Genomic DNA, 25,089 nt, shown 5'->3' with positions numbered 1-25,089 from the left:
GAATTATTAATTTATACATTTTATTTTTAACGGTTTAGATTTCATGCTGTCATCGCAGTGATTGTACTGAATCCTTGTCCAGATTACCTATCTCTTGTGGGGGTGATGTCGTGGATGACCATGAATAAAAGGGCTTGCTTGCACTCACTTGCTATGTGTTTGGTGTTGATTTACTGATAAAGCTGAAAAATACTCGATTAGTTATTATAAGATTGAATCTGACTGACACAAGCAAAGGTAGAGTGAGAAATAGTCCCAGGTAACCAACCAAACCGACTAGGAAGAAAGGGAATATTCAAAGGTTAAATAAGTTTTCGATGTTTGTGGAAATTTAGATTTTGAATTTTAATATATATATATATATATATTAATTTTTCATTTATTTTTATTGTTTGTATATGCGAGATTAATTTTTTTTGTCTCTTCCAAGAATTAATTACGTACCCTAAAGATTAGCCAGACACTGATAATAGACAATTGTTTTGTGAACATTAAAAGTCAAAATCTAAAAGTTTGTGTTGCAAACCTTTCATCGAAGTTCACTTTATTTTATCATGAAAGGAGTTGCTATTGATCCAATAACATTCTTATTGGCTTTATCAGCATTTGAAAATTTCAAAGATATCCTTTTTCATTTGTACAGAAACATAATTTTGCTATTTTAGTGGGTGTGAAAGAATGTATAACCAAAGTGTATTTCTACTATATAAGGTGGTTGTAAAGATATTGTAGGACCAAATCACGATTTTATTATAGAAGTGGGAGTGTGAAAAATAGGTTTTTTTCCTCATAATTATACCTATTTAATGTAAAATATTTTCAAAAATACACTAATTTATTAAAAAAATTCTAAATTACACTAATTTCATGGGACAGTAAGGAAGTCTGATTTGATCACCCGACTTTCGTGCGTTGATGTTTTTTTATTTAAATTATTAAAATAATATAAATATTATATTATATAAATATATTTTTAATTAATTTTAAAAATAATTTTTTATTAAATTAATTTTTTAATTTTTTAAGAGTTTATTAAATTAATTTTTTAATAAGAAAATAATATTATTAAATATAATTATTTTTCTTATATTATTTAATTTACATAGGACATTTTTAGGTGAATATTTTTTTAAAAAAATTTGAATTTTGTCTAATAATATATTTATTTTAGTATAAAAATTAATTCTTTTTATTTAAAAATGATAATTCTTTTTATTTAACAATTTATTTATAGAAAAACATTATACTACATTATCAATCAAATACTTAAACAATTACATTTGGCTAAGGAAAAACTTAAGATGAAGACATGTTAGGACAATTGTTTCTGTTATGGTCATGTTGCCAGCAAATTCCACATTTTTTACTATCTTATCATTCATTTTCGTATTCGTCCATCTTAGTAAGAATGCGAGTTGAAACGGGACAACCCTTTGCAGTCCTGTTTCTCCTTGGATCAGGACCCCACTGATCTCCTTCATATTCTTGCCACATTGATTCGTGTGGTAGTAAAGCAAAGGAGTTATCGTAGATGTGCAAAATGTGTTGTAAAGTGAATAACGACGACACATAGTTCATAGGATCAACATTGACAGATTTACAGGTAGCCATGACGTGAGAACACGGTAAGTATTTAGTTTGATATTCACCACAATCACACTTTTGAGATTGTAACATTAATCTAAACCTTCCAGGTAGCTTGTGTGTTTGACGTGATGGTTGGGTCTTTGTTATAATAAATGTGTGATTGTGTCTGTTGAATTCATTTACAATGTGTGTATTTGATTCTTGTTGACTGTTATTCATTGCCTCATAGACGACTTCAGAATATTGTGAGTCGGAGTTGATCATTGCCTGAGCTTGTCGACCTCTAATAGCAAAGATTGTTGCACTCAAAGATGTTGCACTGCATTTAGGCATTAGAATCGATGATCGTGTTGTGGCTGAACCTAACTTCTTACGTTGGAATGAGTTATGCGACGAGTTATTAGGGGAAGTCTCTCCCAAAAATGCATGTAAAGGAGATGCACTGAAGCTAACATGGTTGTTAAGCATCTTGTGCGCATCATTGCTTGAAGAACCAACAATACACAAACTACAATGCAGGTATAGAGCTTACATAATGTACATGATTGACAATGCTTTAATTCCTGATAAATTTGGAAATAGAGTTCATCTAATGTATTTGAACCTATTACGTGATTTGAACAACATAAAAAAATATAATTAGGGTTCAACTTGTTTAGCAAACCTGTATAGAGAACTATGCCGAGCATCATCGAAGGTTGGTAAAGTTATGGGTGGTTGTGCTATATTATTGTAGTCATGGGCTTGGTATCGCATGCCTTTTATTGCACCAAGAGTCTCACGACCTGAAACAACTTATCCATAGGCTAAAAGGTTATTTACATATAGCGAAATCTAAATTTTTAATTTCAATGACGCATATTATAACATTACAATGAATATTGGTTTTGTATGTTTTACGTTTCAGATGGAGTGGTGGTAGATTAGAATATAGGGCCACACCTCATGGTGACTTGGTCGGATATAGATCTCGTATAGATCATATGGAGAGCCATGAGGTATAATACTATCATGAACTACACTATCAATATGTACATATTAACATTTACTAGTGTTGCACTGTTAGCATATATTTAAGTTTTCTTGGGTCCCATATAGAGGATTTGAAGAACACCTACTAAGACATGCATATAGAGACATGAAGATTTTGTCTACATGTACTGCAATTATTTATTTTCCAATTGTGGAATGACATCAAACAAACCAGGGTCAAGCTACAATATGGATACAACAAGATATCCCTGTTAATCCCATGAATCTTGATCGACTTCACCAAATTGACATGCGAGACAATCATTATAATGACTGGATGGAATATCATGCGGAATTGATTAATATATGAAAAAACAAATGCAATGATATTTTAACTAGGCAATTGGTTGAAGGAATAGTGACACATACACCAACATACATGGAATGGTATAGGAAAAATACCATTTATTTTCTTATCTGTTGCACAACAATTAAATGATCCATGCACAACAAATACTCAGAATGTTGCAGGGACAAGTATTGAACAAACACATTTTGAAATTCCACATCCTCAGTCAATGTATTGTACTCCTTCACCTGTTCATCAAACTTTTGGCCAGACTGGTGAGTTAGTCAGCGTAACCAACCAAGAAAAATGGGTATTTTAAAAATCAAGATATTATATTTACTAAGTTTTAAATTAAGCATAAATTCAAAAAGAAAAGGGGGAGAAAGAGATGAGTGAACGATAGATCAAATATTGTATATATTCTCTTGATTTTAGGATTTGTCATCATAAAAAAGGAGGAGATTGTAGAATCAAAACTTCCAAAATTATTTTGATGATGCCAAAGATTTTTAAAAAGATACATTCAAACAAGATTAAAGAAATCAAGAAGATTCAAGTGAAGATTCAAGAGAAGACTCAAGATATGCAAAAACCTCAAGAAAAACATCAAGATAAGTATAAAAAGAATTTTTCAAATAAAAGATTGAATAACACAATTTGTCCAAAAGAATTTTTCAAAGAAAAATCTTTTACTAGAGTTTTCACTCTCTGATAATCGATTACTATAAGACAGTAATCAATTAGGAATTTTTTAATAAACTAGTGTATTTTGGAAATATTCTATATTAAATAAGTGTAATTATGGAAAAATACCGTGAAAAATATGCAACAAAAGAATGATTTCGTTGTATATTATTAAAGAAATTGTAACCCAAGAAAATTACAATTTTATTGTGAGGCAAATTTGTAACACAGAAAATTTGTAACATAATGAAATCTCATTGCTAAACAAACACCGGAAAGAGGGAGGGCTTCATAGGGGGAGACCGGAAAGGAGAAAGGAAGGAATGAAGAAATTGAAAATAGAAGATATATGTTTAAAATTATGGCGTGTTCATGGATCACTATTTTGATACCAAATATTAATAAATTGTTAGTTTAAGTAAAACTAAATTTGATGCCTTAGTCATGTTTCTAGTTGGTTAATTTTCCAAGTTGCTGTAAGTGTGAGCATTGATTTCTCTGTCTCGTAACTTATGTTTTTATGAAACAAAGTACCTGGTCATTCCTTCTTCCAAGCCACCAACCTTTATATTTATTATTTACTTTTAATAAAAATATGTATAATAATTAATGAGAATAAGGGTATAATTGAAAAAAAAATTAATATTATTTTGGACTTTGAAAACAAAAGATAAATATGAACAAATTTTTGTTAAAAATTCATGGGCCTTGATATACTTAATCTGACCCAATTATATTATATTGAATTTTTTAAGTGTTTGGATCGAATTTGGTCAAATTTAATTAAGACTCTATCATGAATCGATTGAGTAATACGTAATTTTTTTTAATCTAATATGATCCAACTCATATCATATAATTTAATTTATTATATATAAATTAATCGATTGAGTAATAAGTAATTTTTTTTAATCTAATCTGATCCAACTCATATCATATAACTTAATTTATTATATATAAATTAATTATTAAATACAAAAACTTTAGTAAATTTTTAGCCCATATAATTTATTAAATCATTAAATTGAATCACTTATGATTTTTTTTTCTTTTTAAGTTGTTATTTTTATCTCTATTTTAATTTTGTTTATGTTTTCACATGCTAATATCATACTTTATTTTTATTTAAAAGAAAAATATTGTATTAGCATTAAAATTATTAATTATAGTAGTCAAATATTTTTACAATTGCATCTCTTTTAAATGCATTTAATTATTATATAATTACAAATTTTAAGAAAAAAATATTTTTTTTTAAAAAATATTTTCTTAAAAATAAAATCATTTTCTAAATATTAAGACCCAATTAACCTAATCTGACCCCACCTATTTATGATGAGGTTGAATTGGGTTTAAAAGGAAAAAAGAAAAAAGAAAAAAATCCAACCCAACTTTAATGGTAAAATTTTAATCAATTTAAATAACAGATTTATCCAAATTCAACCAACCCGTAAACATCCTATAGGGCTTTTGTTTCAAGTTGAGAAAGAGCAACCAAATTAAACTAAACATGTAGCACATGACATTGCTGTTTCTCCGAACTGATAAATATCCATTTAAAGATAAAACAAAAGGTCAAACGTGACAAACGACAGAACTCAAATGCTTTCGTATACGTTATTAATTCATTTATTAGACATCTTTTGAACAATAACCTTAATTAATTAGTCACGCACTTCATCACTAGACACGGTCCGTACGAGGAAAGAATGTAGTATAAGTTAGAAGCATGCATGGCTAGAAACAAACTGTGCCTTTCCATGTAGTGTTCAACTGTGCCTACTTCACATTTCTCGTTGAATTCAGCAATGACATCAACGGTGGTGGCACACATCAACATGGGGCTACAATTTCGAGGAAATTGGTGCAATGCCAACAAGGGAGGGGAGTTTTTGAAGACAAGCTTTAATTCCTCATGCAACACAAATACATTTAATAATAAACGAAGATTTTCATAGTTGGTAATCACTGCAAGTTCTCAATGTAGTCCTGAGGGAATGGACACAAATACAATCAATGGAATGAAACATGTTCCATTGGTTCATCTCACAGCAGGCAAGTTGGCAAATGAAATTAACACAGAACAAATTGTTACCTTGTTTCGTGGAAGGTTTGTGGAGGACGTACAGGTTAATTTGTATATAGGCAGACTAATTTCTTTGTTAGGTGTTACGAAATTGAACCTGATAAAACTATCACCATGGAGACACTAATGAATTTTTTCCCGGTTAGCTTAATTAATTAACATCTTTTGCTTCATCAAACCTACAGCTGATTCATGAATATATCATATAATTGGGGGTTATTGATGATTCAGTAGTTGGTTAAAGTCCTTGACCACAATTAAAAAAAATTGTGACTAAGATTAAAACCTAATTATAAGCATCTATTACAAGACCACCAATATATCCCCCTAAATCACCACAATCTCTACCTCCATAACCATTATTGTCAATATATAAAAATCAAAAAAAGTATTTCTTTAATAATCCCAAAAGTATTTAATAAATATATTGATGTAATCAAGACTTTTAAAAACTTAACTACAATTTTTTTAAAATAAGAAATTTAAATTCAATTTAAAGAATAAAAATTATAAATTTTAAGATATCAAAATTTTATTTAACTATATTGTTTATTCATTTTATTTACTTTTTTAATTTTATGCAATGGAAATTTTAAAAATAAAAAATAATTATTTTTTTCTTTCTAAAATAAATAATTTAAAAATAATTAATACTCCACAATAAATAAACATAATTTTAAATAAACTAAGATACATGAGAATTATTTATTGAGAAAGCGGATGAAATACTCAAATTGAGAAACCAATGGAAATTTTAAAAAGATGATATTTTAGGTTGAGTCAATATTCAAAGAGGGGACTGCGTAAATAAGTTTTGCATAAGTTGCTAAAAAGGGCAGTTCCACCAAAATGGCATAATTGTTTGAAATTATTACAAAAAATGAGTAGCTTTTGAAAAAAATTACTAAAATGAATAAATCGTATAACTTTGCTTTATTAAATTATTTTTTAATTTTTAAATAATTTGTCACAGCTAAAAAATCACTATGAATTACTTTTTAACCTCGACAAAATAAAAGATTTGTCTGTTTTTTAGTGAAGTAATTTGTGGCCTTAAAAGCAATTGTTGGCGGCGGTTCCTTAGTAGTCACAAATTGTTTTAAAAAAAAAGTTTCAAGCATCAAAGTGTGTGTAAAAAACTACAGTAATTGACAAATGCTAGAAAATTCTAGCTAGACAATTCCTTCTATATAAAAAGTGATGAGAGAATAATAAATACAAGTTATTGATTGATGAGTGTAAAAGAGCATATAGGGTGCGAAAACATCACAGTTCATGACCATATTGCTTTGCCAACATTTGAAAAATAGAGCATTAATGAAGCAGAGGAATGAAAGATAGTCACGATGACCTACATATAAAATGGTTCAGGAAACTGCACTAAAACATGTCTCCAGCTTTGGGGCAAGTCAGAACAATTTTGGAGCTACTCAGGAAATGGAACTTCGCAAACTCATTTGGGTTGTTAATCGTATATTCAGGTTCAAGTACAGAGATATAGCAAATGGTAAACATCTATCTATCCATTAGTATATACACTAACTTCCCCTTCCCAGCCTCTTATACTACTTTTAAAGCAATTGTACAGAATATTTTTAATACGATTTACATTTAATTCACCATTTATATAAAGTTATTGATTGATGATGCAATAGTTGGTTAGAGTCCTTGGATCATAATTTAAAATATGTGAATAACATTAAAATTTAATTATAAACATCTTTTATGAAATCATTATTATTGTTGCCTATTTCACCAATACCTTTATCACCATCGTTGACAATATATATTGAAAAGTATTTAATAAATACGTTGCTATAATTAAGTATTCGTAAAATTAACTATAATTTTTTTTGAAAAAATTGTGAAACTAAAATTAAAGTTAAAGAATAAAAATTATAAATATTTAAATTGAAAAATATAAAAATTTTATTTAACTATATTATTTATTCATTTTAGTCACTTTATTTTATGTAATGAAAAATTTTAAAGTTAAAAATAATTATTTTTAATTTTATAAAATAAATTAAGAATTCATAACAAATAAACATATTTAAAATAAATTAAAATAAACTCAAATTGAGAAAGTAATGAAAAATTTTGTTCTCTAAAAATAAGTAGCTTAGGTTTTTTAATAGTTTTTTTTTTATAAAAAAATTTGAATTTTGTAAGTAAAATAAGTAACGGAAAATTTTGTTGTCTAAATCTTATATGTTTCTTAAAAAAACATTTATACAAAAATTAATTTCTTTAAAATTATTTTTTTAAGTTTAAATAAATTTACTCATTATTCTACTATTATAACCATTACCAAATTATTAACACTATTATTATTGTTATCAGTACCATTACACCATCATCACAATTTTCATGATTATGTCACCATTAGTCGTTCCCACCAATACCATCACTTTTTATAGGAGCAAATTTATTATTTGCATACAATTTATATTACTGTCTATTAGATTTTCTTGTATGCACCTAACACACGAAAGTATCACAGCTTATTTTGCTAATTGCTTTTCCTATTCATACTTGTGACCACAAAATTGAATGGGCATTTAAAAGTGCGTAAAAAATTACTTGTCAAATGATTAAATTTATAATGTGTCAATTTGGATAAATTTCTTGGAATATTTTTAAGAGAAAAAAATAAGAAGAAAAGAAAATTAAATAAACTTTTTCTAAGTTAAAATTAGTTTATAGATGAGTTCAAAATCAACTTTTATTAATTAGAGTTAAGTATGAAAAATTTTACAAATTAATTAACTTATGCATATATAAGCTAATTTTAGCTAATAGAGAAACTTGTTTTATATTTTATTTCTTATTTTTTTTCCTAGAATTGCTTCAAGAGATGTTTATACAAGCAAGTCCACTGTAAAAATAAGACAATTCCAGACAATTCCATCTGTATAAGAAGTGATGAGAGAAAAAGAAATACAAGTTATAGATTGATGAGTATAAAAGAACATAAGGTACAAAAAGATCACCGTTAATGATCATAATGTTTTGAATCACTTGATGAATAGATAGAGCATTAATGAACCAGAGGAATGAAAAATCGTCTCGATGACCTGCATATAAAATGGTTCAGGAAACTGCTCTAAACCATATATTCAGCTGTGGGGGAAGTCAGAACGATTTTGGAGCTACTCAGGAAATGGACCTTCGCAATCTCGATCATTTGGGTTGTTATTCGTTTTCAGGTTCAAGTAAAGAGATATAATAAATGGTAAACATGTATCTATCCATTTATATACAAGATGCTTATGATTACCTCTTTCCCAACCTCTTATACTACTTAGTATAAGACGTTGGGGTAGTGGTAATCGTAAATTAAGCAATTGTACAAAGTACTTATAATTCGATTTACATTTTTAAGGAATATTTGCATTGATGGTTTGCTCAAAGACAAAAACATAAATATGACAGGAAGGATGAAATTGAAGTTGAAACTGGGTTTGATGTTGCCGGAAAGAATGGTACGCGAAGAGATTGGATAATCAGGGATCATTACACGAAAGAGATCATAGCTAAAGCAACCAGTTGCAATGGTTTATCCTTTTTAGTTTAAGAAATACAAATACACACTATCATACACATTCCTTATAACATTTTCTAATGTTAGTTAACGCACTCTTATAAGCATTGGACTCACAAAATTGTGCAATTTCCAATATATTTCAACCAAATACAAAAGTTGTGTTCGTAACAGTGTTAGTGTTAGTAACATTTCTTTCAATTTTCATAATTACTAACTATATAACCCATAATATTTGCTCCATTTTCTATCATTTCCTTGATGCAGTACATGGGCAATCGTGAATAGAGAAACAAGAAGATTATGCAAGATACCTGAAGAAGTTAGACAAGAACTTGTCCCTTTCTAATTTAATAGGTTTCCCATCTCCAGGGAAGAAATAGATCATCAGAAGATAGAAAAGCTCACTGATGCCACTGATGAGAGTTTTCGATTTGGTGTGACTGTAAGTTTGATAACAAAGTTTTAGGTTCAATAACACTTCACTCGATTCCCTTCTTCCTCAAGGTCCATAAAATTCTAGTCCCACATTTGGATTATGGTTATAATATCATTGAATATTTGTATTGACTGCTTTTTTATCTGCATGCAAACCAGCCAGGGAGGAACGACATGGATGTTAACCAATATGTTAACAATGTGAAATACATCACATGGATCTTAGAGGTAATTAACATATTTGACAATAAACAAAAAGTTCCAAGCTATGACAAAATAATGTATGCCAGAAAACGTGACAGTTATGTCTAGATTCTGTTTTTTTTTACTAGTAAATATTGTCAGCAAATTGGCTATGTTTGACCACTTAAGTCCCTCAAAACAGTTGTGCAATGTTATACATTTTATAAATTTGCTGATGATTAACATGAAATGTAAGAAGAAATAACCATTGGGTATGTTGATTTGGTTGGTGCAGAGTGTGCCAAGAGAAGTATTAGAAGATTATAAAATGACAAGCATGACTTTAGAGTTTCGGTGTGAATGTACTCAATCAGATTTGTTGGAATCAATGAGTAGTCCATCCGTGATTGGTGCCTCTAATAATGACTCTGTTAACACAAAACCTGACCTGCAATATATATACACCTGCTTCGTCTACAAGACACTAAAGCCGAGTTGGTCCAAGCCAGAACAGAATGGCATCTTAAGCAAAACACAAGTGATGCAAGGTTATGAATTGAAAACTGTGGATGCTTTGGATGGGGTAGGTGAAATCTGTTGTGGATGTTTTGCGACAATACATATATCTATTTTTCAAAAAAATTCATTTTATGAGGTTTAGTGGCTGTTTTACTATCAAAAATTTCAAGAATGCTTATGTGAGGGGGTATGGTGATATAGGACTCATATAGCATTATGTGGTTATATATTATGCAAACAGGATGCGTTATGTAAAAACTAGAAAGCCTTGCTTTTTGGGCACCCTTCTGCTCAAAGCAACCATTTTCACTCTTACGGTTTGTTTGGCAGCAAAGAAATGTGGAAGAAAGAAAGGGAACTGTACAAACTTTTGCGCTCTTCCTTTGCTTGTTAAGCATGCACAGTCATGGAAATTTTGGAAAAACTTGTGAGACCCACGTGAAAAGATTTCCACGCAAAAACGAACAGTAAACCATCATTCATTGCGACAATCCAACCATTTTTCGTCTATATAAAACTGATTATATATATATATATATATATATATATATATTTGATTTTCTCTCTATTTGATTTTATTTTTCTTTAATCAAATAATCTCTATTTTCACTTATTTCCTACCTAATTTTTTTCCCTTTCTCACCTATCAACTTGCTCTCTCTCTCTCTCAAATTCTTCTCCCTCTACCAAACAAAACATTAATAAAATTCGTTGTTTATATTATACAAAAGAAAAACTCGTTGCTTATAAAAGAATTTGTTTGTAAAATAATTGAAGTCTATTATGAACTTGTGATCTTGAAGAAGTTAGATGTTTGTGCAAAAAAATATTGGTTTGACTTAATCTCGGCCGGCAATTAATTGAACTAAATTTTCAATTGATCAAATTGACCAAAGTAATTGATAAAATATCAATACAAAGTTCTTAAAGAAACAAAATTGCATAAATAAAAAATGTAATTTAAAAGAAATGAAATCAAAATTTAATGAAAAATGATATGTTCAATAAAACTAATTGAAAAATTAGTTAAAAATTAAAAATTGATACCTAGTTAAAGACTTTTAAACTAGCTTATTAAATCATAAATATATGATAAAATTATTTGTTGATATAGTTAAAAAATATAAAATAACAATATTGAACATATTTATATGATATTTTTATATACATTTTAATTTTATTTTATGGATAAAAATATGTTTTGAAGTGTTATAATTTTATTTTTTTATTAATTTTAAACTCTTTTAATTATATTTTAGATAAATTATTTTAATTACATTTTATTTTTAATTATTAATTTTTTTTTTCAAATTGTGTATTTAACTATTAATCTTATACTATATCTTAAAATATTTTTAAAGTAAAAAAATATATATATTTGAGTAGACATTGTACTTTTATCATGTTATTTACTGTAATAGTTAAAACAAAATATCTAATATAAAATTATTAAAAAATAATTCAACATTTATGATTGTCAATTTTGAAAAATATGATGTTGAAATAATAAATTAAATATTATAACTAGTATAATGGTTAAACTAAATAGTGTAATATAAAAAATTATAAAATGTAGTAGCAAAAATAAAATAAAATAAATCTATCATATATCATTATCAATATCTTGATGTATAATGCTAAAATAATAAAATAAATAGTGTAACTATTAAATTAAACAATTTAATAAACAATAAAACTATTTAAACAATGGTAATAAGAAAATTTATTAAATATTTTAAGAATAAAATAGAAAAAACTAAAAGCTAAAAGTTATTATTATTTCAAGTAGCATTTCAACAAATATTTGAGTCATTAATTTTTTTTTTATCAAATAACAAAACAAGTTTTACTGTTAGTAAACAAAATTTAAAAATTAGCTAAAATGATTTACCAAAAATAGCCAAAATATAAAAAGGTATGTAAATTTCAGAAATATAAAAGAATTTAAACCAAAAATTAAATGCAGACATCTAAAAGAGAGCAGCTAAACTGAAAGAAATTTAGAACGAAAAGGCTGTAAATTTTGCAAAAGAATATACATACTTAACTTCGAAAGTAAAAGAATATTTGGAAATATAAAGGATGCACGCTTGAAATATGTGAAATAATGTGCAAGAAACTTCAATTCAAAAGGGTTATAAAAGTTGCTAGAAAACTAAATGCATTAGTTTAAAGACTTGAAATCAAAGAAAGAGGACGAAGTAAGGAAGTGAAATGAAAAAAAGTAAGAACAATTTGAGTACATCATTCTTAATTTTGGGTTGAATAATAATATTTGAACTCCCAAAATTTAAAAGCATCTCATTAATACTTTTTTTTTCTAACTCTTTCTTCATATTACATCATATCATAATACTAATAAAAATATTTTAATGAACACCTATCATATTATCTTACACCTAGAGAGAGTTAAAAAGAAAAAAATATATAAATATAATAGGATTTATGATGTGATACGAAAATAAAAATAAAAAAATATAAAATATTGATAGAATATTTAAAATAAATAGATGTAACAAGCGTCCAAAAAATCGTTTTCCTTCTCATGTAGAAGTAGTTGTGTTGGATCGCGCTTGCTTTTGTTTTCAGTTGAGAAAAAGCAACCAAAACATGTGGCACACGACATTGCTGTTTCTCCGAACTGATACATATTTAATCAAGGATAAAACAAAATTAAACGTGACAAACGACAGAACCGAAATGCTTTCGGGAATGTCATTAATTCAACATTTATTTTTCATCTTTTGAGTTACACACTTCATTACTAGACACGCCCGAAAGTCCGGAGACAGAATGCATAAATTAGAAGCATGGCTAGAAGCAAACATCAGTTCTACTTAATTTCCATATCAAATTAATTTCTCGTTCAATTAAGCAATGACATCAATGGTGGCACCCATCAACATGGGGCTACAATTTCGAGGAAATTGGTGCAATGTCAACAAGAACAAGGGAAGGGAGTTTTTGAAGCCAAACTTTAATTCCTCATGCAACACTAATATTGCATTGAACAATAAACGAAGATTTTCATTGTTGGTGACTGCAAGTTCTCAATGTAGTCCTGGGAGAATAATGGGCACAATCAATGAAATAAAACATGTTCCAATGATTCATCCTGCAGCAGGAAAGTTGGCAAATGAAAACAAACAACATACAACCCTTGTTACCTTGTTTCGTGGAAGGTTTGTGAAAGACAGGTCTGTATATAGGCAAATTTTCTTTGTCAGATCTTACGAAATTGGCCCGGATAAAACTATCACCGTGGAGACACTAATGAATTTTCTCCAGGTTAGCTTAATACATCATAACCTATTTGAAGATCTTACAATATAATTTCTTTTTACCTTCACTACACATTATATAATTTATTTGTTACACCACCAACAATAGTCCAATATCACATTTATTTCTGTTGTTATTATTGTCATTCCTGTGAAGTATAAACACTTTTCTTGTTACGTGCATCATAATCTATGAAGTATAAACATTTTTCTTGTTTGAGGTACCGTCATGTCATATAGATTTCTGACATCACACATATGGACAATTGTTCGACACTTATTATTAAATGTTTGATTCAAAAATTATTTTATTTTTTTCTTGAACACTTATTTCGTCACTCTTATACAATTGATATATTTAAAAAAACATATAATATTGGTTTAAAAAGATAAATATATTATCAATTTGAAAATTTTGTTATATATTATTTACATTTTATTTAATTAGAATTTCTATGTTTATACGTGTATATTATGTGTTTGCATCCTATATTTTAGACATTAACTATATGGAAGTGTTTGTGCTTCATAAATCACAACACAACCGTTGCCGAGATTGCTCCCGTTGCTACTCTAACCATTGTCCCTAGTCATTTCTATTATTATTGTTTTTTTCAAGATGTCACTTCCATTGTTATATCACAGTTGCAACCCCACTATAGCTGTCACCAGTCACCACTGCTGCTACTATCTTCGTTCCTACTTTTGCCATCACTTTTAATTTACAGGAGTAATTTTATTAATTGCATATAATTTATATTATTAATTATCTATTGGGTTTTCTTGTATGCACCAAACATATATGAGAGGATATGAGTTTATCTTGCTCATATACTTTCGTATTCTTATACTATTTTGACCATACGATGGAGAATAGTCTCGGTGACCTGCATGTACAATGGTTCAGGAAACTTGTCTAAATCATATGTCCAACTGTGGGGTAAGTCAAAACGATTTTGGAGCTACTCACGAAATGGACCTTCGCAAACTCATATGGGTTGTTACTCGTATTCAAGTTCAAGTACAGAGATATAGCAAATGGTAAAATTTATCCATTTATACACGATGCATGTATCTGTCCCTGCCCCTTCCTCTGCCTCTAATAATACTACAATACTACTCCTTTTTAAAGAATTTGTCCAAGGTGCTTTTAATACGATTTTCATTTGTAAGGAATACTATGATGGTTTGCTTAAAGACAAAATGATGAATACGACAGGGGGGAGGAAATTGAGGTTGATACTTGGTTTGATATTGCCGGAAAGAATGGGATTCGGAGAGATTGGATAATCAGGGATCATTATACCAAAGAGATCATAGCAAAAGCAACTAGGTACAATAGTTCTTCCTTATGATTTGAGAAGTGCTGATAGCATATTTTTTAGCACACTCCTTGTCACATAGTGTACATTTTAGCATTAGTTAAAACTTATTAGAAATTATAAAGTCACAGGTGACACTCGTTAAATAAGATATGGGCTTATAAAATTTTATAGTTTTTAATAAATTTCAATCAATAAAAAAGTATGCTTGACATATGTTACTAGCATTTCTCATTCAGTTTTCATAATTAGTCACTAACCTCTTAATATTAGCTCCATTTTCTATAATTTCCTTGATGCAGCACATGGACGATGATGAATAGAGAAACAAGAAGATTATCCAAGATATCTGAAGAAGTCAGACAAGAACTGGTTCCTTTCTTCTTTAATAAGCTTGCCATTGCCAGGGAAGAAATAGATCATCAGAAGATACACAAGCTCACTGACTCCACTGCTGAGAGTTTTCGATATGGAGTGACTGTAAGTTTGATGGCAAATTTCTAGGTTTAATAATAATCCCATCTCCCTTAATTAACACTTCACTCGATTCCCATCTTCCTCAAGGGCTATAAAATTTTATTCCCACATTTGGATTATCGCTATATCATTGTATTGATTGCTTGTTTATCTGCATGCAAACCAGCCAGGGTGGAACGACATGGATGTTAACCAGCATGTTAACAATGTAAAATACATCAGATGGATCTTAGAGGTACATAACATATAGACGAAAAAAAGTTTCAAGCTATGTCGAAATTATGTATATGAGAAACGTGGCTGTGGTAACTATACTTTTTATTTCACTATTAGCATTGTTAGCAAATTGACTATGTTTGATCTCTTAATAACGACACTCATATAGTACTTGTTCTTAGGGACGTTTGTTTCACGGAATGATAGGAGCCATAAGATTAGCAGTGTTATTTAAAATTCCTACTCATATGATTTTAAAACATGTTGGTTACATTTTAATATTCTTAGGATATTTTTTTAAATTCCAAATAATTTAAATAAAAAAGTACAAAAAGGAAGTTACATGTGTATTAGAGAATAATTTATCATATTCTAAAGAAAATATCACATTCTCACCCATCCCTCTTTATGTGAATGAAAGCATGAGAAAGTAAAAAAGAAAGTTATGATATTCACATAAATCAACAATACCGGGAAATAATTTTTTAAAACTTATAAAAAATGTTACATTATATTTCTAGAAATAGACTTTTAATTTGTGAAAGAAACACACTCGTAAAATTTACCGGGTGATGATTAACACACTAGGTAAGAAGAACTAACCATTTGCATTGGTATGTTGACTTGGTTGGTGCAGAGTGTGCCAAGAGAAGTATTAGAAGATTATAAAATGACAAGCATGACTTTAGAGTTTCGGCGCGAATGTACTCAATCAGATTTGTTGGAATCAATAAGTAGTTCATCCTCCAACGTGACTGGTGCCTCTAATAATGACTCTGTTAACACAAAACCTGACCTGCAATATATACACCTGCTTCGTCTACAAGACACTAAAGCCGAGTTGGTCCGAGCCAGAACAGAATGGCATCTTAAGCAAAATCACAAGTGATGCAAGTTATATATGACGGTTTTAAATTGTGCGTGATATATATACCAATGATAGCATGGAGGCATATGTGGACCCAACCAATACCATACTACTACAATTTTAGCTAGTTTTTGTTCACTCTTCTGATCTTGCTTTTCTAGATCCTTTATCTCATGTTTAATAATTTGCCAAATATGCTTATTTATACAATTTGACTATGATGGCAAAAGTTGTATTAATTCATTCAATCTGAAGAATGATGTTTTGATTCAATCCTATTAGAAATAGTAATTCAAATTTTTAAACGAAATAAAATAAAGGAGAATAATTGATGGATTGCTCAAGCTGATGATTCCCATGCATCGCATAGCATACTTGATTCATGAGAAAAAACGAAAGATGGGCCAAATTTTAAGGGTCTTAGAAATGTGAAAGTAATTATTTCCACTTTTGAAATATGTTATATATATGGGACTTTGTGAAGACTATAGATATGACTGATAGTGAAATTTGTTTGGATAGATATTTTTTTCTTTGTTTTGATTTGTACTAGACTTGAAATTATAATATTTTATATTATTTTGTTTTTGTCTACAATGACCATGTGAATCTATCATGTTCCTATCATTAGGCCGATCCTAATGTGTGTAAATTTTTTCACAATTTGATTCTAAATGATAGTATTGAAAATATAGAATTGATTTAAGGTAAATTTTCAACATGTTTGATTTTACGTTGGAAAAGAATTTAAAATTGATTGAGTTAAAATAATTTCAAGTATAACTTTTGAACGAGATAAAAAGATTATATTAAATTTTACTCCTAATTTTTTTAATAAAGACATCCAAACATAAATCACATAATCTAAAAATTAATTTTATTCAAAATCAATTTTAGGTCATTTAAAGATACACTATCTAAATTTGTAATTAGGGTGTATGGTTAATCTTATAAGTTAAATCTATTATAAAACTTTGGAGATGAAAGGTGTAATAAGTCTAATTTTTATTTTCGAGGACTATGGCCGTCAATAAATGTGGTTTAGGATTGTTACATAACTAGGGGTGTAATAGGATCACATCCAATATGTGAATATGTCTAATCCAACCCAACCCAACCCAACCCAATTAAATTTTTATGGGTTGGATTGAGTTATTGGATTGAATTTGTTTTATTTTAACAAACCAATTAAAATTAGATTGCGTAACGGGTTTAAAGTTTTGGCCCGACCAAAATCCAATCCAGCTGGCATACAGCAACAAACATATAGCAAAATACTAATGGTATGCTAAATAGTAAATAAATACTAATATAGAAAATCCTATAGTAAGCACTTATACAAATTATGTTTATCTTTTCTTTATTACATAGTTTAAGACTTCTTTGTTTTTATAATTAGTAATTACCATTGACTTAAGTATTCTGAGTTGTAAAATAATATATGTTTTATGAATAATGTGAGTTGTTAGATAAGTTATGAGTTTTATATTTTATAATTATGAATGAGTTACTTAAATTAATTTTAGGTATATGACTTATGATTTATGTTTTATCCTTTTCCATTCAAAGAGTAATTGTAAAATTAATTTTTTAAAATATCTCTTACTATTTTTGAGTTTGAAAATTTATTTAATTTTTTTTCAAGACTTTAAAGATTGGAGAATTTTTTTTAATGAGCAAATCCAATTCAATTAAAGTTAAATTAGGTTAAAAAAATAAAAAATAAAATCAATTTATTCCAATTCAATTAAATTTAATTAAAAAATAAATAAAACTCAATCTAACTCGGGTCACATAGACTCTATTTTTTATTGTAGTAAAATAAACAGGATTGACTAAATGATAACGCAAAGAATAGAGCAAAAGTAAGGATTCGATGGAAATTAACTTAGGCGTTAATATCAATTTTCGTAAAAGAAAAATTATACTATTTAGCAATTTTCTAAAATTATATACTGATAATAATTGGTTAAAGTACAAATAAAAATGTATCCATCGATATTTCGTACTTTTCTTTTTCCCTTTCAATGTTTTGCAATCAACGAGTATCTCATATGTCAACTAGTTCGGCTTTCCTATTTAAGTTCTTATTACCCCCCTCAAATATCTTTTACTTGGCCATTGAATAATTAACGTTTTATTATTCTCACCATGGAAATAGCTTGATGTGGAAGAGAATTGGAAACCGCTTACCTACACAAACTACTTTTTATTGTTTAGAGATAAATTAGAGGTGCCCTATTCTAAAGGACATGAACATTGTGGTACGCACCATTTTTTATGGCTAGAATGGCACATATGCAACAACACCTCTAGTATCTTCTATTTTTGCGTGCAAGTTACCGACGGATTTCTCACCTTATTTTCTCCCACTCGAATGAAGTGGTTGGGCTGCGAATCCGACATCTTCCTCTAATGTTATTGATTTTATGCCTTTCCAATAATTCACCATTAGTTGCACCTACAAATTGTACACTCTTTTTGAAATGAAACTATTTACCCTTCAACAAGAAACTTGAGCTAGACTTATATTTAACATTACTTTTTCATTATTCCCACTTGCCGAATTCACTATAAGCTTATTTAGCTATTTGAGGTCTTAATTAACTAGCAATTGCATCGATCAATGGCGGCAATCAGCATCATCGGTTCACATTTTCCAGGGAATTTAAGCGATGCAAAGAAGGATAATAATGTTTTGAGGCTTAGTTTTTGTTCTCCACGCAACACTACTAACATGTCTAATAACAAACGAAGATTTTTATCGGTGAGTGCAAGTTACAATGACAGTCCTCGAAAAATGGACACAACAAATAGAGTGAATGTGAATGGAATAAACGTGGCAGAGGCTCCTCTACAAGCAGGGAAATTGGCAAATGAAAGTGCAGCAGATGAAGCTATTGTTACCAGCTTGCGTGGAAGGTTTGTGGAGGGTAAGTTTGTATTTAGGCAAATTTTTGTTATCAGGTCTTATGAAATTGGACCAGATAAAACTGCCACAATGGAGACAATCATGAATTTTCTTCAGGTTAGCTTCACAATTCAAGCATCAACGAATAACTCAGTATATCGTTTTCACAATTATCTACATACATTAAGTTTTAAGCCACACACCCCCAATTGCATTCTACTTCATTTCTGCAATATTGTTCATTAACATAAAATGTGTCATGGTTGCTTAGCCAGATTCAAAATCGTGGCTTAATGGTTTTTCTAATCTGATGGCCAATGATTACACCATAAAATTGAACAAAAATATCCTGAGATCTTTCCATTAATACCATTTGATCTTTATATGTGCAGTATATTTAGACTTTATGATACCGATGAATTCTGACATATAGAAGATCTTATTATTAATTTATTATACCTAGATAAACATAGATGAATAATATTTTAAAATGCTTGATGAATAGAGTGTATGAATGAACCAAAGCAATTTATTATTCAATCATTTTTTAGGAAACTGCTTTGAATCATGTCACCAGCTCCGGGATTGGTGGAGAAGGATTTGGAGCAACCCGCGAGATGAGCCTTAGAAAACTCATTTGGGTGGTTACTCGTATTCAAGTTCAAGTGCAAAGATATAACAAATGGTAAATAAATATAATGCTTCCAACCCTTTGCCTTGCATATCAATACATAATATTTGTGAGCTCTTATGTTTGATTGTTTAGTTCAAAGAACTAATAAAACGAACATAAATGTGACAGGGGAGACGAAATTGAAGTTGATACTTGGGTTGATGCAGCAGGAAAGAATGGAATGCGAAGAGATTGGATAATCAGGGATCATTACACCAAAGAAATCATAACAAGAGCAACAAGGTGCATATTTCATCCTTTTCATGCATTTTTCTTTACAAAAAAATTAGAGGAGTAAAGTCTCGAGATTAATCAGGAAAGGCCTCAAGGTTCAAATAGTCCTTACTTATAAATTATTCACCAACAAAGTTTTCACAAACAAGAACTCACATTTGAGATATGAGTTCAATCCTTACTGACTGAACGAACATTCGTGGACTCTTACATTGAGGTTTCGCCAATATATATGCTAAAAATAATTTGCCTCATGCAGCACATGGGTGATCATGAATAGACAAACAAGAAGACTATCCAAGATCCCTGAAGAGGTTAAGCAAGAGCTTCTTCCTTTTTACCTTAATAACAGGCTTGCCGTTCCTACCGAAGAAGCAGATTCTGAAAAGATAGACAAACTCACTGATGAAACTGCTCAGAGAATCCGATCTGGCCTGGCTGTAAGTTTGATATCTGATTTCAGTTTAATTTTACACCCCCTCCTCTTTATTATCAATTACCATTTCACTTTTAGTCTAACTTTACTTTCTCAAAAACTATAATAGTGTCTAGTGCATGTCACAATTATATTTCGTTAAGATCATCGCATTAACCCTTTCTTTTGCCATGTAATACAGCCAAGGTGGAATGACATGGATGCCAACCAGCATGTCAACAATGTGAAATACATTGGATGGATTTTAGAGGTACGAATTGGTTGACAGAACAAGTTGCAAGAAATGGCAAAACAAATTATATATGTGGCCAAATTTTCAGTACTCTATTTATTATACACGTTAGAGATGATTAATTCCACATACAAAAACTAACATATTAACAACTAACATTTGCCAATTAAAAAGAAGAAAAAAACCATTTCTGTAATATGTACCAATGTTGATTTGGCATATTAATTTGGTTGTTGCAGAGTGTGCCAATTGAAGTGCTAGAACATTATAATATGACAAGCATGACTTTGGAGTTTCGGCGTGAATGTACACAATCAAATTTGTTGGAGTCCATGACATGTCCAACAGCAAGAGTTATGGAGTCCAATAATAATTCCAAGAACAGAAAACCCGAACTGCAATACACACACTTGCTTCGTCTGCAACAATATAAAGCAGATGTTATCCGAGCCAGAACTGAATGGAATTTAAAGCAAAAGCAACAGTGATACGTAACATTGACAAAAACCACAGTATCTGTGGACCCTGTACCCTTCTTCTACGTTCCTGTTTGTTTTTTGCTCTTATGGTTTTGCTTTCTAGAATCCTTTCACTCTTTCAGTTCTACATTCATTACACATTTGTCAATTTATCCTATTTTGTAAATTCTTTCTGTGAGAAGAACTATAGATTGCTAATAATTGAGAAATTTGTTATAATAGAAGCATGTTGATAATAACTGATTAAAATATCAACACATATCTCAGTCTGAATATTATTTTAGTGTTCTGAGATTGAATTGCCTAATCTACAGAGTACAGACTCGAAAAGAATCCTTGAAAATAAGTGGTTAAAATGTTGGAAACAGCTGATATGCATACACTTGCAACCATAAATTATAGAGTTATATGCATGAAACCATTTTTGGTTATGTATTGAGGACGAACCCGTAACACAAAGGAAACATGTTTTGGTTGTGTATATTACACAATGAAAATGCGTTTCCATCAAGGATGTTTTTGGAGAGAAAAAAATAACAAACAAAACTTGGGGGTGAAAATAGCGACCAAATGATTGGGAATAGCAACCTCCCTTTTGCTTTTCTTTTTTGCATCCATTATGGGGTTTTAGTTCAAGGAAATAACAGTAAAGAACTACCATTTCGGCTATCACTTTTGTGATTCTCACCTTCACTTTTTAAAAAGTAGTGGGAATAGACCAAATTGTCTTTTTCTCCACCCCCCCACCCCTTCTCCTTCCCTCTTCCCCATTCTTCTCTTCTCTTTCCCTCCCCACCATTTTCTCCTCCTCCCTATAGGTGCATCCAACTCCCTTCTCCCTTCATTTCTCATTTTCATTTGTCAAAGGTGATTTTTTTTCATTTTTTATACACAACAGAAGTATGATTCCCTTGTGATTTTTTTTAATTCTGAAAAAATAACACAATGAAAGTATAATTTTGTTGTGTTCCTCAACCCAGAACACAATGAAATCATAATTCCGTTATGTTAATTAAAACACTTTTTTTATTAAAAATAACACAATAGAAACATGATTCCGTTGTATTAATCAACACAACGGAATTATAATTTCGTTGCACAATAGGGGTGAAAATAAAATAACACAATAAAATCATGATTATGTTGTGTTATTGAGGGTGAAAAAAAATAATGGAATCATTATTTTTTTGTACAAGTGTATAACAAAAATGTGTTTTCATTATTATTATTTTTTTATCTCTCAAGAAGACAACAGAATCATAATTTCATTGTGTTTTTGTCCGGGGACAATTTTGGGATGATATAAAAGGCACCCACGTGGGTAGTGCCAATTTCAAAAGTGTTAGTGCCAATAGCAACGGCCTAAGAGTAAAACCAACCTAGAATGAGGCCCAAAGCAGCAATATAGCAGTCTCCAACAGAAATAGAAGAACAAAACATGTACTCTCTTGCTGACAAGATCTAAAGAAAGATACGAAAAAAATATAAAACCAGCAATATGCACGCTTGCGGCTTGTTGTCTCTGCTCCTACTCAGTAAAAGAGATTACCAAGAAAGCTGATTAGAATCCAATCCAAGCATCTTTATATAGAGGAGAAAAATGCTGAAAAGCTTGCTGAGCTATTGCTGACCAATTCCAATTAGTGAATATCCTTCGTAAACAAGTTTTGTTTTATTTTTCTCTCTCTCTTCTCATGGGTAGGATGAAGCCGTGGAGGATAAATGCACAAGTCACGGGTTAATTAAGGTGATGTTTTGCATTTCTTTTATTTTCTTCATTACTTCAAACTCAAACTCATATGAGAAGATTTAAAAATAGATCAAATTAAATAATATTTGCAATTCAATACTTTAGAAATATTCTATTTACAATGTATCTTAATTTAATAAATGAGTTAATTCATCAGTATTTAAAAGATCATGTTATTATTTAAAGTTTGTCAAACAAAAATAAACAAGTATTTTTATTTTTTATGAGTTTAGGACCATCTATTAATAAGGACCCTCTTCTATATGAGTATAAAAAATGTATATATTTTGCATAAAAAAATAAGTACTAGATTTCATTAAAAAAAACATGGTTTATGACATTAATTGAATAAAGAAATGTTAAAAACATATTTTTTTACACATTTTTTGAATATATTTTTTCTTATTTATTAAAATTTATTAAAAATAATAAAATTTTATAGGTTTCACATTATATTTAATAATTTTTTCTTAATTTTATAATTTTTAATAAATTAAAAATAATATATTAAAAAGAATATATTAAAAAATATATTCATAATATTCCTCAATGGAATAACACAATTTTTTTATCAATAACTGAATAACACAGTTTTAACAAACATTAAAAAGATATCACATTTTCATTCAAATTGCTCCATATTATCATGTATGATTCAATTCCAAAAAAAATTAAGCACACACTTCCCAAAAAGCAGACAACCATTTTTTTCTCATCAATCATGTCATAGTAAATCATACATATATTTTTTATTTATTTATTAATATATTAACTTTTAGTCTTTTTTATAATTTAAAATTTGGTTTGTGTTTCTTGTCCTGTAAAGAAAATAAACACTTTAATTCTATTACATATTCTTTACACGTGGATATCTCATTTGAAAAAGAAACTAATAACCAAGAGAAATATATTTTCTTATTATCTGTCTGCATTTTAATTTGGATAAAAAGGGAATAAAATTAGAGAAAGATTAAAATTTATTTATGAAAATAATATAAAATAACATATAAAAAATATTATATTATTATATAAAGTTTCTTTTTTGGGTCCCCTACTCTATCCATAGGCTTGTGGACCATCAACTCACCGAACAAAATGCCTAGCTAGGGTTGGCTCCTTGTTACTCTTGGTGGTTATTGGCTTCAATCAAGGTAGCAGGACAGAGTGAAACACAACGAAGATGAAAATAATGGCACATGTTAGGACTTTAACATCTAAGTTAATTAGGAGATAGTTATAGCAAAGTAATAATAATATGAATGGAGTCTAAGATCTTTCGTACCTGCATTAGGCGTGGAATCATGTATTTATATGTAATTAAGGATGGTTGATTTTGAGACGTGTGACGATTATTAACTTTGGCGAGTTAGTGGCCACAATCCAACCATATTACAAAGTGAAGTGTGGAGAACTGGAGGGCTATCGGATAAGATAAGAAATGATTGCTGTGGCAAAATAGAGAGTGATGATTTGATTGAGCAAATTTTAGCTCATAAATGTAAACCATATCTTTCATCGTGTTACATACTATCCATCGAGTAACGGCGTTGGCTCATGCTGATGAGTGGTTGGATTTTGTAGTTCTCTTAAATCTAATCAAAGTTTTATATCTGCTAGGGCTGTAAAAAAACATATGAATTAAATACAATTTTGAATAGATATATTACTAACTATCTCAGGAAATCTAATTTTAGTTTGCATACTGTTTCTATTATATTACAGGGTTTTTTTAAGTATATCAGACCACTAACCCACCCTTAAATAAGATGAACTATATATATTTTTTGACCCACATCTCTTGAACAGGTTAATCTTTCCAAACCCACTTATAACAGGCTAATGATGAAG

The 25,089-nt window shown here is 29.3% G+C and overlaps 2 protein-coding genes and 1 pseudogene across 3 annotated transcripts; all 3 read left to right on the top strand.

The window, feature by feature from the left end:
- Positions 1-5,589: 5,589 nt before the first annotated feature.
- LOC114410886 lies at positions 5,590-10,540 on the top strand (annotated as a pseudogene).
- A 2,659-nt stretch (positions 10,541-13,199) lies between these two features.
- Positions 13,200-16,873, top strand: LOC114408211 (palmitoyl-acyl carrier protein thioesterase, chloroplastic-like). Its single transcript, XM_028371281.1, has 6 exons — positions 13,200-13,650; positions 14,551-14,684; positions 14,863-14,976; positions 15,268-15,445; positions 15,609-15,677; positions 16,296-16,873. Exons 1-6 carry the CDS (start codon positions 13,240-13,242, stop codon positions 16,545-16,547), a joined length of 1,158 nt encoding a protein of 385 aa, XP_028227082.1. The 5' UTR covers positions 13,200-13,239; the 3' UTR covers positions 16,548-16,873.
- Positions 16,874-19,034: 2,161 nt separating this feature from the next.
- Positions 19,035-21,692, top strand: LOC114409960 (palmitoyl-acyl carrier protein thioesterase, chloroplastic-like). Of its 2 annotated transcripts, none has more exons than XM_028373653.1 (6): positions 19,035-19,554; positions 19,989-20,122; positions 20,240-20,353; positions 20,604-20,784; positions 20,962-21,030; positions 21,252-21,692. In XM_028373653.1, exons 1-6 carry the CDS (start codon positions 19,153-19,155, stop codon positions 21,498-21,500), a joined length of 1,149 nt encoding a protein of 382 aa, XP_028229454.1. In that variant the 5' UTR covers positions 19,035-19,152; the 3' UTR covers positions 21,501-21,692. The 2 variants fall into 2 exon arrangements, with proteins under 2 accessions (XP_028229454.1, XP_028229455.1); XM_028373654.1 differs by having other exon boundaries at positions 19,262-19,459.
- Positions 21,693-25,089: the final 3,397 nt, after the last annotated feature.

This window comes from Glycine soja, chromosome 4, assembly GCF_004193775.1.
Source record: "Glycine soja cultivar W05 chromosome 4, ASM419377v2, whole genome shotgun sequence".
NCBI classification, from domain to species: Eukaryota; Viridiplantae; Streptophyta; class Magnoliopsida; order Fabales; family Fabaceae; genus Glycine; species Glycine soja.
This window is presented reverse-complemented; position numbering and strand designations above follow the sequence as displayed.

What these genes read in the sequence shown, in the direction of transcription:
- LOC114409960 (XM_028373653.1), top strand. Translation starts at nt 19,153, where the DNA reads ATGGCGGCAATCAGCATCATCGGTTCACATTTTCCAGGGAATTTAAGC. An exon ending in CAATCATGAATTTTCTTCAG is followed by an intron (nt 19,555 to 19,988) that starts GTTAGCTTCACA and finishes ATCATTTTTTAG; the next exon opens with GAAACTGCTTTGAATCATGT. An exon ending in ACATTGGATGGATTTTAGAG is followed by an intron (nt 21,031 to 21,251) that starts GTACGAATTGGT and finishes TGGTTGTTGCAG; the next exon opens with AGTGTGCCAATTGAAGTGCT.
- LOC114408211 (XM_028371281.1), top strand. Translation starts at nt 13,240, where the DNA reads ATGACATCAATGGTGGCACCCATCAACATGGGGCTACAATTTCGAGGA. An exon ending in CACTAATGAATTTTCTCCAG is followed by an intron (nt 13,651 to 14,550) that starts GTTAGCTTAATA and finishes ACAATGGTTCAG; the next exon opens with GAAACTTGTCTAAATCATAT. An exon ending in GTACAGAGATATAGCAAATG is followed by an intron (nt 14,685 to 14,862) that starts GTAAAATTTATC and finishes TGAATACGACAG; the next exon opens with GGGGGAGGAAATTGAGGTTG.